The sequence below is a fragment of the Pan paniscus genome, chromosome X, assembly GCF_029289425.2.
Source record: "Pan paniscus chromosome X, NHGRI_mPanPan1-v2.0_pri, whole genome shotgun sequence".
In the NCBI taxonomy this organism is placed as follows: domain Eukaryota; kingdom Metazoa; phylum Chordata; class Mammalia; order Primates; family Hominidae; genus Pan; species Pan paniscus.
The window spans coordinates 42399234-42413137 of record NC_073272.2 but is presented as its reverse complement, the minus strand read 5'-3'; the positions used below and the strand labels follow the sequence as shown (position 1 = coordinate 42413137).

The 13904-nt window shown below is 41.3% G+C and overlaps 1 protein-coding gene and 1 pseudogene across 1 annotated transcript; one reads left to right on the top strand and one right to left on the bottom strand.

Moving 5' to 3' along the window:
• Window positions 1–3816: 3816 nt before the first annotated feature.
• Window positions 3817–5109, top strand: LOC100986319 (claudin-7-like; annotated as a pseudogene).
• A 950-nt stretch (window positions 5110–6059) lies between these two features.
• Window positions 6060–7389, bottom strand: LOC100986656 (divergent paired-related homeobox-like). Its single transcript, XM_014343404.4, has one exon. It carries the CDS (start codon window positions 6541–6543, stop codon window positions 6121–6123), a length of 423 nt encoding a protein of 140 aa, XP_014198890.1. The 5' UTR covers window positions 6544–7389; the 3' UTR covers window positions 6060–6120.
• Window positions 7390–13904: the final 6515 nt, after the last annotated feature.

Here is a 13904-nt window from a genome sequence, read left to right as displayed (position 1 = left end):
CCTAATGTCACCTTTGTATTAATATCCGTACCACCACCACTGCCACTCCTGCCCAAACATCCTATTTCCCTTCCTGGCTTTATTGTTTTCTCTTTAGTACTTAACATTATTGACATAGCTCTTTTTATATCTGTATCTGTATTCTATAACTTTACTTATTGATCCTGTTTCAATTGGCTTTTCCTACCAGAATATAATCTTACGCAGGCAGGAATTTTTACCTATTTTATTTAGTCTCAGTATTTAGAATCATCCCTGGCATATAGTAGATGCTAAGTAAGTATTTTAAATGAATCATGTTGCCTACTCTAATTGTGTTTGAACAGGGAGCTGTTGGCTGAATATTATGCTTTAAGGACTATACTGGTCACTGGGCAAATTTTGTTTTTGTTTTTCTTTTTATTTATTTATTTACTTATTTATTTTAAGTTCCGGGGTACATGTACAGGATGTGCAGGTTTGTTACATAGGAAAATGTGTGCCATGGTGGTTTGCTGCACCTATCAACCCATCACCTAGGTATTAAGCTCAGCATGCATTAGCTATTTTTCCTAATGCTCTCCCTCCCCACAACCCACCCCTGACAGGCCCCCAGAGTATTGTTCCCCTCCCAGTGTCCATGTGTTCTCATTGTTCAGTTCCCAGTTATAAGTGAGAACATGTAGTGTTTTTTTTGTTTGTTTGTTTGTTTGTTTGTTTGTTTTTGAAATAGTCTCCCAGGCTGGAGTGTAGTGGCGCAATTTCGGCTTGTGGCAAACTCCACCTCCCACGTTCAAGCAATTCTCCTGCCTCAGCCTCCCAAGTAGCTGAGACTACAGGCATATGCCATCACGCCCGGCTAATTTTTATATTTTTAGTAGAGACGGGGTTTCACCATGTTGGCCAGACTGGTCTCCAACTCCTGACCTTAAGGTGATCCACCCGCCTCAGCCTCCCAAAGTGCTGGTATTACAGGCATGGGACACTGTGCCTGGCCAGCAAATATTTTTGACAAGTTATTTCTTCCACATCCTTCAATCCCAGCCTTTGAACACTATCAATGGGTATAACTCTAAACAATAAAATATAACATTGTCAGATCCTCATTCAATGTGTTTATAGGAGTTGTGAATGTGGGCTCCTCCTTCTTCAGACTGGAGAATTTGATAATGTTGGGTTTTGTATGTTTTGTTCTTAGGTATGTATTATTCTTTCTCCTGTCAGTAATTCCTTTGTGATCTGTTTCCTTTCTTGTTTCATTCTTCTCCTTCCCCGGTTCTCCACCCTAGAAATTTGAGAGACAGGCTGATATCCAGAAAAACAAATCTTTCACTGTAATCTCCTTTTCAGCGTTATCTCATTTGAATAGATTCAAGTAAAATAAGCTAAGTATTTCTTAGATACAGATATTAGTAGGCATACAATTTTATTCATCAAACTCTGCTTACTATAAATCTCTCTCTGTTGACAACATGTACAAATTAAGTTGGAAGGATAAAGAAAGAAGCAGGGGAGGATTCTGGAACTAGCATCTGTGTTCCTCAAATATCAGAATTGCTTGATGGTGTTAATGAGGCACTTGCCTATTAATTTTAAGTCTGATTTTCAATTTATTTGGACATCATCACTCTGCAATGTATTTTTAATTTTCCTTATCAAAACTTTTAATTAGTCTTCCCCAAATTTTAAAGCAAAGCCAGCTATTATGGCATTTAATTGGAATATTACAGATAGTCAGAAAGATATTTGAAACTAAGTTGATTCAAAAATTAAGATTTAGCTGGGAACGGTAGCTCATACCTGTAACCCCTCCCTGCTACTTAGGAGGCTGAGGTAGGAGGATCACTTGAGGCCAGGAGTTCAAGACCAGCCTGGGCAACATAGTGAGACCCCATCTCTAATTTTTTCTTTTTTTTATTAGCTAAGTGTGGTGCGATGTGCCTGTAGTCCCAGCTACTCAGGAGACTGGGGTGGGAGGATTGATTGAGCCCAGGAGTTCCAGGCTGCAGTGAGCTATGGTTGTGCCACTATGCCCCAGGCTGGGAAACATAGTGAGACCCTGTCCCTAAATAGATACATACATAAATAAAAATTAAGATTTGATTTCTAATGCATTTACATTAAAATATTTGATAAGTATGTGAGTTTGCTTCTGTGGGTCCTAAATAAAATATAATGACTTGAGAAGTATATCTGCTGCTTTTTATCATGGAAGCTCAGTAATCAACACAAATGCTTTCTGGTAATCCTTATTGTTTTAGTTACTGTAATTTTTAAAAAGTTATTCTCAGCTAATGAATTGAAGTTACACTTCCACATTTGGACACCATTAAATTACTAAGAGTACTAGGACTTTTAAAAGGTTTAAAATGCATGATTTTAAACATTTGAGGATTTTAAGACAAAAATATAAAGTTATTTGTGGAGAAATTTAAGATGTTACATGATGGCTGAAATAAAAGTCTTGGGATAAGAATAGTGTGTGTGGAGGAGGGCTTGAAATATCCAAAAGACCAACATTTTACTTTTTAAAATGGAAATTTCCTGATTTAGTGACTGAGGATTCTAATCACATGGCATGCCAGATTTTAAAATATTTATTTTTAAAATCAATGACCGGGCATAGTGGCTCACGCCTGTAATCCCAGCACTTGGGGAGGCCGAGGCAGGTGACTCACTTGAGGTCAGGAGTTTGAGACCAGCCTGGCCAACATAGTGAAACCCGTCTGTACTAAAAATACAAAAATTAGCCAGGCATGGTGGCACATGCCTGTAGTCCCAGCTACCCCGGAGGCTGAGGCAGGAGAATCGCTTGAACCTGGGAGGCGGAGGTTGCAGTGAGCCAAGATCATACCACTGAACTCCAGTCTGGGCGACAGAGCAAGACTCCCTCTCAAAATAAAATAAAATAAAAAGTATCCACTGAGACCCTCTAGATGACTTTTACTGGTTTCAAATTTGTTGGACTTCACTAATTTTGTTGAGTAACACTTGTACTTAGGTCATGAACATTCACTTATTTTATTTGTCTACTGATGGCAGTTGTGAGTAAAATCCACTCTCAAGGTCTCCCTCCTTGAACAGAGAATCTACTATAATAACAGGTCTCATTATCTCACCATGATAAAAACGTCAAGCATTTTCTTTGAAGGACTCAAATTACATCTCTTGCAACACCAGTGCATCAGTTCATTAATCTCCTTTCTTCCCCACCCATAACTACCTGCATGCAATATGATTCCAGGTTCTCTAATGTAATGCAATTTTTTATTAAATTTAGAAAACACAAATTAGTAAGTTAAAGTAGTAGTTGAAGTAATAGAGGTGAAGTGTCACCTTTTTTGTTGTTGTTGTTGTTGTTGTTGTTGTTTGTTTACTCCTTTCCATTCCCAATTATTTCTGCCACCTGGTGCAAAGATGTGATCTAACAAAGGTGATTCCCCCTCCCCCGACACACACCTATAATAGTCCCAGGGGTTGCCATACCTCACTTTTGTTCTTTGGTTTCCCATTTTCATGTTCAACTTATCCAGCTGTTAGCTTTCTTTTAAAGTAACAGTTATTTGTACAACGAAGCTAGACAATAAATTGTTTTCCTCAAAACACAAAATATGGGCCTGTTCCCTGTGCTGTGAGACTATCACTTCACCAGAGGGGTCAATTTGTGTGTACTTCGGGTGACAAGATTTGCGGTCACCCAGCCAAAAACTTCTTTGTCTCTTTGGATGACTTAAAAACTCTACCCCAAGATGTCTTTCGTGGGGATGCCCCAAAGTTTTATTTGTTTTACTGTAGGGTTGCCTGCCCAGCACCCCCAGTTTCTCTCTGAGAGTGGAAATGGCCAATTTGGGCCTGCAGTTGCTGAACTTTTCCATGGCTCTGCTAGGCTGGGTGGGCCTTGTGGCCTGCACCGCCATCCCGCAGTGGCAGATGAGCTCATGTGTGGGCAACAGCATCATCACAGCCCAGGCCATGTACAAGGGACTGTGGATGGACTACATCATGCAGAGCATGGGCTTGATGAGCTGTGAAATGTATGACTTGGTGCTCACCCTGCCAGCAGCCATGCAGGACCTTTGAGCCCTAATGGTGGCATACCTGGTGCTGGGCTTCCTGACCATATGTGTGTGGCCACGATGGGCATGAAGTGCATGTGTTGTGGGGGAAATGACAAAGTGAAGAAGGCCTGTATAGCTGATATGGTTTGGCTCTGTGTCCCCACCCAAATCTCATCTCGAATTGTAATCCTCACATGTTGAGGGAGGGAAATGACTGGATTATGGGGGCAGTTTCCCCCACACTCTTCTCATGATAGTGAGTGAATTCTCACAAGATCTGATGGTTTTTTGTTTGTTTGTTTTTTGAGATGGAGTTTTGCTCTTGTTGCCCAGGTTGGAGTGCAATGGCATGGTCTCAGATCACTGCAACCTCCATCTCCCATGTTCAAGCGATTCTCCTGCCTCTGCCTCCCAAGTAGCTGGGATTACAGGCATCCCCCATCACACTCAGCTAATTTTTGTATTTTTAGTAGACACGGGGTTTTACCATGTTGGCCAGGCTGGTCTGGAACTCCTGAACTCAGGTGATCCACCCACCTCAGCCTCCCAAAGTACTGGGATTACAGGCATAAGCCACTGTGCCTGGCCCTGATGGTTTTAGAAATGGTAGTTTTTCCTGCTCTCTCACATGCTTCCTGTCTCCTGCCGCCATGTGAAGAAGGTCTTTGCTTCCCCTTCCACCATGATTGTAAGTTTCCTGAGGCCTCCACAGTCATGCTAAACTGTGAGTCAATTAAACCTCTCTCCTTTATAAATTACCTAGTCTTGGGTATTTCTTTATAGCAGTATAGGCATGATTAGAGGTGTCATTTTCATCATGGCAGGTCTTGCTGACTTGGTAGCTTTCTTCTGGTATGGCCATCAGATTGTCACGGACTTTTACAACCCCTTGATCCCCTTGAATATTAGGTATGAGTCTGGTCCTGCTATCTTTATTGGCTGGGCAGAGTCTTCTCTGAGCCCCCTAGGAGGTGTACTATTCTCTTGCTCTTGTTCTGGGAATAAGAGCAAAACTGGGTACTGTGTACCTCACTCTTACTCTAAGTCCAACTCTGCCAAGGAGTACATGTGAGCTGGGACACCTTTGCCCCAGCCTGACAGGCTACGGGTGTATCTAAATGCCTGAAAAGACCTGGGGCAGAGCTTAGCCTGTGGGCAGGGTGCAGGATAAAAGCCTCCTGGTCACTCCATCCCTGCACACCAGGTACTGTTCTCTGGGGGGTGGGGTGGGAGACACAAAAAGAGAGGAGAGTGCACATTTTGTATAGTAATAAAAAATAAGTTTTGGAGAGTAAAAAGATATATATGAGCAAGTAGGGATGGACCAGTGATAGCTACAATACCTATGGTATTGGCATCTGTACAGAAACATGCTTAGGGAAGCAACAGGGCATCTCACTGACCTGGGAACAACAAAATAACCAAAAGGTACTCACTGAAAGTTCAGAGAGCCAAAGTGAGAACAGGAACTAAAACTGTAGAGGTAAACCTCCATAGCAATGGTCTGCAATAAGATATAAGAGATCTAAAATAGTCTGGGTCATATAAGCTCTTAGAACTAACCAGCCAAAGCATCCTTTGAGGATAAAGATCCACACTGAGGAGACTTGCTGATCAATCTAAAGTGACAATAGAGACAAAAGAAAGAACAGGGCCAGAAAAAGTAGGGGAGGGGAACAGAGTCTGGAGATCTCAGAAATTAAGCCACCATATTTTTTGACATTTCACAAAAACAACAGGAGAGCTCTAGTCATAAAGTTATAAAATCTATATTTCCCTTGTAAAAGTTCAGGAAAATGAAATTCACGTGGAAATGAACATAATAGAATAAAGGGCAAAAGCCATGTGATCATCTCAATAGACACAGAAAAATACAAATTCATAATACAAATTCTCAACAAACTTAGAAGGGAACTTCTTCAACCTTCAACCTGATAAAGAGTATCCACAAAAACCACAAGTGTTTTGTTTTGTTTTTACAATATTTTTTTTTGTATTTAGCATCTCTCTCAACTTTGTAGAGAGAACAGGCAGAAGAACTAGAATTGAAGCTTGGAGAACAAACTTGGGATTCCAAAACGGGCTAGAGGCAGTATATGTTAGGATCTTGGCAGCAGCCAAAATGGACTATTTTTTGGCCAGGGAAGTCATTTGTAGGGACCTTAAGGTTGGGGTACAGAATGAGTTGGAACGAGGGTGTCCAAAGATTCATATACACCAGGCCGACAGGATGAACAGCATTGGGGAATCTGAGTACCGTGTCTGTATTTCTCAGGCCAGCACTAGTCTTGACTTCACCCTCTGGTATTGATGGTTGTTGAGTTTCTTGTTTTTGCTGAATATGCTCGCATTTTGCTTTCTTAAGTTTTGCTCTGTGGTTTTCGAACCAGACCTCCAGTACTGTTGGATGTATGTCAATTTTCGAAGCCCACTGAAGGCTGGGGTTTGGGTATAGGTTCTCATTAAAAAAGATGTTCAAATCTTCCAGTAGCTTCTCAGTGAACATGGTTCATTTCCTGCGTGAATGCGTCTGGTGCTTGCCTTTGGGAAGATCCTCTGAGTCTGACATCTTCTAATCCAGATGTGCTCCTGTATTCAGGTCCAGTGATAAGAACTAGCAGAGACTGAATCCGGACTTAAATAGCTTACTCCACAGCCACACCCGATTCCCACCCCCTTCCAACTGTTTTTGCCCTATCTGCCTCCAATCTGATCCCTGGATCCTCCAGAGCCCCCTGGATTTCTCCTAATTCTGTCTCACATCATACCTAATCATGAAAGACTGCATGTTTGCCTCCAAGACTAGGAAGAAGGCAAGAATACCCACTCTTGCCACTTCTATTCAACATTGTACTGGAGGTTCTAGTGTAATCAAGCAAAAAAATTAAAAATCATCGCTGGGCGCAGTGGCTCACGCCTGTAATCCCAGCACTTTGGGAGGCCAAGGCGGGTGGATCACAGGGTCAGGAGATCGAGACCATCCTGGCTAACATGGTGAAACCCCATCTCTATTAAAAATGCAAAAAATTAGCCAGGTGTGGTGGCGGGTGCCTGTAGTCCCAGCTACTCGGGAGGCTGAGGCAGTAGAATGGCATGAACCCGGGAGGCGGAGCTTGCAGTGAGCTGAGATCACGCCACTGCACTCCAGCCTGGGCAACAGAGCAAGACTCTGTCTCAAAAAAAAAAAAAAAATTAAAAAACATGTAGATTGTAAAAAAGTAAAACTGTCTTTATTTGCTAATGACATGATCATCATGTAGAAAATCCTAAGGAATTTATACACACACACACACACACAACTATTAGAACTAATAAGTTCAGCAAAGTGATGAGATACTGTCAGTATACAAAAATCAATTGTATTACTATGAGCAATAAAAATTCCAAAAGTGAAATTAAAAAATAACTCCATTTATGATTGTATTAAAAAGAATAAAACACTTAAGAATAAATTTAACAAAATAAGTGTAAGACATGTACACTGAAAATTTAAAAATACTGATGAGGGAAATTAAAGAAGACCTAAATATGTGGAGAGACATCCCATGATCATGGATTGGAAAACTCAGTAATATGGCAATTCTCTCCAAATTGATTTGTAGATTAACACAATGTCTATCAAAATTCCAACAGATTTTTTTTGAGGAAATTGACAAATTGATTGCTGGGAGACAATTCTCCATGAATATTTCACAGCTCCACACAGTCCAGGTCTTCTGAACAAAGAGCATGTTTGAATGGCAAAGGCCTTGGAAGCCAGAGATTTCGAGCTGTGTATACCCAGTAGACATTTGCTTACATTTCAGGATAATAAACCTAGAGGCCTTCCACTCCCCTCTCCAGTGAAGATTTGTTTATATTCAAGAGAAAAGATAAAGTCATTATCTCTCCCTTCCTAAAGGGGAGGATGGGCAGATGTGCCAGCAAACCTTACATAACTTCAGAGCCTCCTAATTTGGGGATTTTTTTTCCTATGGTGAAACCCATTGTTTATGCAGGTAAACATCTGGCTCTCATTTGTGTTGCCCTGTGGAGAACTGGGGCATGGAGAATTAGGCACTAGTGAGATGGTACTCTGGATGCTGCTTTTGCCATGAGTTATAAACCATCTGTCCTTAACACAGGGGTCTGATATCTTCTGTCAGCATATATATGTGAAACTGTTCACAAACTAATTTGTTAGTTTGCAAGTAGGGTGAAATCTCAGACCCTTCACAGTTTCTGACTTCATACTGATCCTGAAATTAAATGAAATAGATCCAGTATATCCAAAACAATTTTGAAAATGAAGAACGAAGTTGGAGGACTTTTACCTCTCAATTTCAAAACTTATTACAAAGCTCAGTTTTCAATACAGTGTTGTGCTGGCATAAAGACAGACATACAGATCAAAGGTACAGAATTGAGAATCTAGAACTAAACCTTTACATTTATGGTCAATCGGCTTTTGACAAAAGTGCAAGGCATTTCAATGGGGAAAGGACAGATAGTCTTTTCAACAAATAGTGCTGAGAAAATTGGATATCTACATGCATACCATACTCAAAAATTAACTCAAAATGGAATAGAGACCTAAATATAAAAGGTTAAGCTAAAAAACTTGTAACAGGAAACAGGAGAGAGCAATAATGGCAGAATAGGAGGTTCCCTCGCTCATATCCTCCCACAACAAGAATTCTGTACCCATCCACAGACAAAAGTGTCTTTGTGGGATCCTTGGGATACAGTTAGGAAGTTGTGCAACCCAGTGGAGCCCAAGACCTAGGAGGGTCATTTTGAGAGTGCAGACCCATACCTAGGTGGCAGACCAGCTGACTGCTATCCTGGCTTCATACCTGGAAATAGCCCTGTTCTTCTAAGGGTTTGGCTACAACACCATTTGGCCTTGAGCCTGCTACCAAAACCATTTGCCAAGGGTCTGGGAGGAATCAGGCACACTAGTGCCTCAACACACAGGCCTGCCAACATTGGTCTAGGTAGTATACCCAAAAGCTATCCTGTAACTCGGCCCCAGCCCTTCTCAATAGTGGTCCCAGATTAGTACTACTTGCACAAGGACCCAGAGGGAAATTTGCCCATATGTGCCGCTGGGACAGGCTTGCTGGCCTCCATCCCATAGTAGATCCTGAAGGGGCCCTGTCTCAGCTCCAGCTCCTCTCTGCCACAGCCCAGGAGTATTCCCACCCACGCAGAGAACTGCTGGGAGACTAGCCTGTCTGAGCCACTGTGACAGGCTTGCCAGCTTCCTTCCCACAGCAGATCCTGAAGGGGCGCGGAAGCTTGACTCTAGCCCAGTCTGGGAACAAACCCAAAAGCACAGAGAACTGCTGCGAGACGTGACTGTCTATGTCACCAGGACAGGCTTGCCAGCCTACATCCCATAGCAGACCCTGAAAAGGCTCTGTCTCAGCTTCAGTCCAGAGCTATTCCACCTATGCAGGAAACTGCTGGGAGACACACTGGGACAGGCTTGCCAAACTCTGTCTCCTAGTGGTTCTTAAAGGAGCCCTGAAGCGCAGCTCCAGCCCCTCTCAGCTGCAGTCCTGGAGCAATCCTTCCCACATAGGGAACTGTTGGGAGTCTTGCCTGATGGTGCCACCAGGTTGGGCTTGCCAATATCAGTCACACAGCAGTTTCTGAAATAGCACTGAAGCTCAGTTTCAGCCCCTCCCAGCTGTGGTCTGGGAACAGTTCTGCCCAGCTGGGATCCCGCCAGGAGATGTGCCCTTCTGAGTCCCTGGATCTTGGTCCTGGAGGGAGGCATGTCTCGCGGTGTCCCTGAAGGCTGATTCCTTGACCTCGGTCTCATTGTGGATCTTGAAACAGCCCTATAAATAGACTCCAGCCCTTCTCAATTGCAGTCTGATAGCAGGTCTGCTCACCCAGAAGCCCACCGGGAGACACACCCACCCCTGACCCTGGAGACAGGACTGAAGATCTCGATCTCAGCTGCGGACCCTGAAACAATCCTGTGTCTCTGTTCTAGCCCCTCTCAGCCATGGACCAGAGCAATATGGCCAGCCTAGGGACTCATCCAGTGATCCAACAGCAGCTCTCTCAGAATCACAGAGGAAGCCACACCCATCAGTGCACCTGGTAACAGGCCTGCCATCTGTGAATCCTGAAGTGGATCCTCATCCTAGCACCAGCCCCACAGACCAAGATCCTGGAAATAGTCCACTCCACTAGGGAACCATATAGGACCCATGCCCACTAACTTTGGTCTCCACTGCAGACCCGGCACCAGCAACATGATCTAGATTCAACCCTACTCAACTGGGATCCTGGAGGCAATCTCATCAACCCAGATACCTGATATGGTTTGGATTTGCACCCCCACCAAATCTCATATCAAATTGTAATCCCCAGTGTTGGAGGTGGGGCCTGGTGGGAGGTGGTTGGATTATGGGTGTGGATTTCTCATGAATGGTTTAGCACATCCCCCTTTGTACCGTCCTCATGGTCTTGATAGAGTTCTCATGAGATCTGGTTGTTAAAAGTGTACAGCACCTCCTCCCTCTCTCTATTGCTCCTTGCTCCCACCATGTGAGACACCTCATACCCCCTTTGCCTTCTGCCATGATTGGAAGCTTCCTGAGGCCTCCCCAGAAGCAGAAGCCACTATGCTTCCTGTACAGCCTGCAGAACCGTGAGCCAACTATACCTCTTTTCTTTATAAATTACCCAGTCTCAGATATTTCTTTATAGCAATGTGAGAATGGACTCATACAATACCTAACAGGAGAACACTTTAACTTGCCAAAATGTATCTGTAAAGACTGAAAGAAGGGTTTGCTCCTTCAAATGCAAGGCTACACGGACATCACCAAAGGAAGTTGTAACAACAAATGCCTACATCAAAAAAAAAAAAAAAAAAAAGAAATCTCAAATAAACAGCCTAACCTTATGCCTCAAGGAACTAGAAAAAGAAGAACGAACTAAGCCCAAAATCAGTAGAAGGAAAGAAATAATAAAGATCAGAGCAGAAATAAATGAAATAGTGGCTAAAAAGATGATAGAAAACATCAACCAAACTAAAAGTTGGTTCTTTGAAAATGTAAACAAAATTGACAAACCTTTAGCCAGACCAACTAAGAAAAAAAGAGAGAAGACTAAAATAAAGAAAATCAGAAATAAGAGAGAAGATATTACTGATGTCACAGAAATACAAAGGACCATAAGAGACTGTTATGTGCAGTTATATGCCAAAAATTTGGTTAACCTAGAAGAAATGGATAAATTCCTAGAAACATACACCTAACAAGACTACAAGACTGAATCAAGAAGAAACAGAAAATATGAACAAACCAATAATAAGCAATGAGATTGACTCAATAATAAGACATCTCCCATCAAAGAAAAGCCCAGGACCAGATGGCTTCACAGTCGAATTCTACTAAATATTTAAATAACTAATACAAATCCTCCTCACACTTTTTCCCAAAAAAATGAAGAAGAGGAAATACTTCCAGACTGATTCTATGAGGCCAGCATTACCGATGCCAAAGTCAGGCAATAGCACTACCAAAAAAGAAAATTCCAGGCCAATATCCCTGATGAACATAGATGCAAAAATCCTAAACAAAATATGAGCAAACCAAATTAAACAGCATATTAAAAGGATAATTCACCGTGATCAAATGAGATTTATCCCTGGGATTCAAGGATGGTTCAACATTTGCAAATCAATGAATGTGATAAACCATAATAACAGAATGAAGGACAAAAACTATACAATCACCTCAATAGATGCAGAAAGGAAAAACATTTGAGAAAATTCAACATCCTTTCGTGATAAAAACTCTCAACAAATTAGGCATAGAAGGAACGTACCTAAACACAATAAAGGCCATATATGAAAAGCCCACCACTAACATACTCAACAGTGAAAAGTTGAAAGCTTTTCCTCTAAGATCAGGAACAAGACAAGGATGCCCACTCTCACCACTTCCATTCAACATAGTACTGGAAATCCTAGCTTGAGCAATGAGGCAAGAGAAAGAAATAAAATACAGCCAAATTGGAAAGGAAGAAGTTAAATTGCCCCTGTTTGCAGACAACATAATCTTACATATAGAAAACCCAAAAAACTCATGCCAAAACTGTTAGAACGAATAAATGAATTCAGTAAAGTTGCAGTATACCAAATCAACATGCAAAAATCAGTAGCCTTTCCTTACACTAAAAATAAACTATATGAAAAAGAAATTAAGAAAATTTGATGCTATCCACAATAGCATCAAAAAATTGAATATTTAGGAGTAAATTTAACCAAGGAGGTGAAAGGTCTGTGCACTAAAGACTATAAAACATTGATGAAAGAAATAGAAAAGATACAAATAAATGAAAAAGTATCCCATGTTCATGTATTGGAAGAATTAATATTGTTAAAAAATGTCCATACTACCCAAAGCAATCTATGGGTTCAGTTAAATCTCTATCAAAATTACAATGTCATTTTTCACAGAACTAGAAAAAGCAATCCTAAAATTTGTATGGAACCACAAAAGACCCTGCATAGCCAAAGCAATCTTGAGCAAAAAAACTGGAGCCCAAAGCTCAAAAGCAAAAGCTGAAGGCATCATACTACCTGGCTTCAAAATCTATTACAAAGCTGTAGTAATCAAAACAGCATGGTACTGGCATTAAAAAAGATGCATTGACCAATAGAACAGAATAGAGCCCAAAAATAACCCCAAGCACTTACAATCAATTGATTTTTGACAAAGGTGCCAAGAACACACAATGAGAAAGGACAATCTCTTCAATAAGGAGTGTTGGGAAAACTGGACATCCACATGCAAAATGAGCTTGGACTCTTATACCATGTACAAAAATCAACTCAAAGCAGATTAAAGACTTAAACATAAAGCTTGAAACTGTAAAACTACTGGAAGAAAACATGGGGGAAAATGCTCCACAACATGGGGGAAATGCTCCACAATAGCCCCAAAAGCAAAGGCAACAAAAGCAAAAATAAACAAATGGGATTGGATCAAATTAAAAAGCTTCCACACAGCAAAGGAAACCATTAATAGGATGAAGAGACAACTCAAGGACTGGGAGAAAATATTTGCAAACCATACATCTACCAAGAAACTAATATCCAAAATAAGGAACTCAAACAACTCAATAGCAAGAAAAAAAAACAACCTAGTTAAAACACGGACCAATGACTTGACATTTCTCAAAAACAGATATACCAATGTTCAACAGATATATGAAAAACACTTATCATCCCTAATCATCAGGGAAATGTAAATTAAAAGCACAATGGAAATATCATCTTACACCCGAATGTGAGGTGATATGATAGAATATCATGAAATCTATAATAGAATAGGTGATAATAGAATTATTATCAGAAAAACAAAAGATAATAAGTGTTAACAAGGGTGTAGAGAAAAGGGAATGCTTGTACACTGTTGGTGGAAATATAAATTAATATAGCCATTATGAAAAATATTATGGAATTTCCTCAAAAAGCCCCACAATAAATAGAACTACCATATGATCCAGCAATCCCACTACTGGGATTAAAAGGAATCCAATCCTGGCTAACACAGTGAAACCCTGTCTCTACTAAAAATACAAAAAAATTAGCCAGGCGTGGTGGTGAGCGCCTGTAGTCCCAGCTACTCGGGAGGCTGAGGCAGGAGAATGGCGTGAACCCAGGAGGTGGAGCTTGCAGTGAGCCAGGATCGTGCCACTTCACTCCAGCCTGGGTGACAGAGAGAGACTCTGTCTCAAAAAAAAGGAATCCAAAGGAATTAAAATCAGTATGTCAAAGTGATATCTGTACTCCCATGTTCATTGCAGCATTATTCACAGAGGGTAAGATTTGAAAGCAAGGTAAGTGTCCATCAA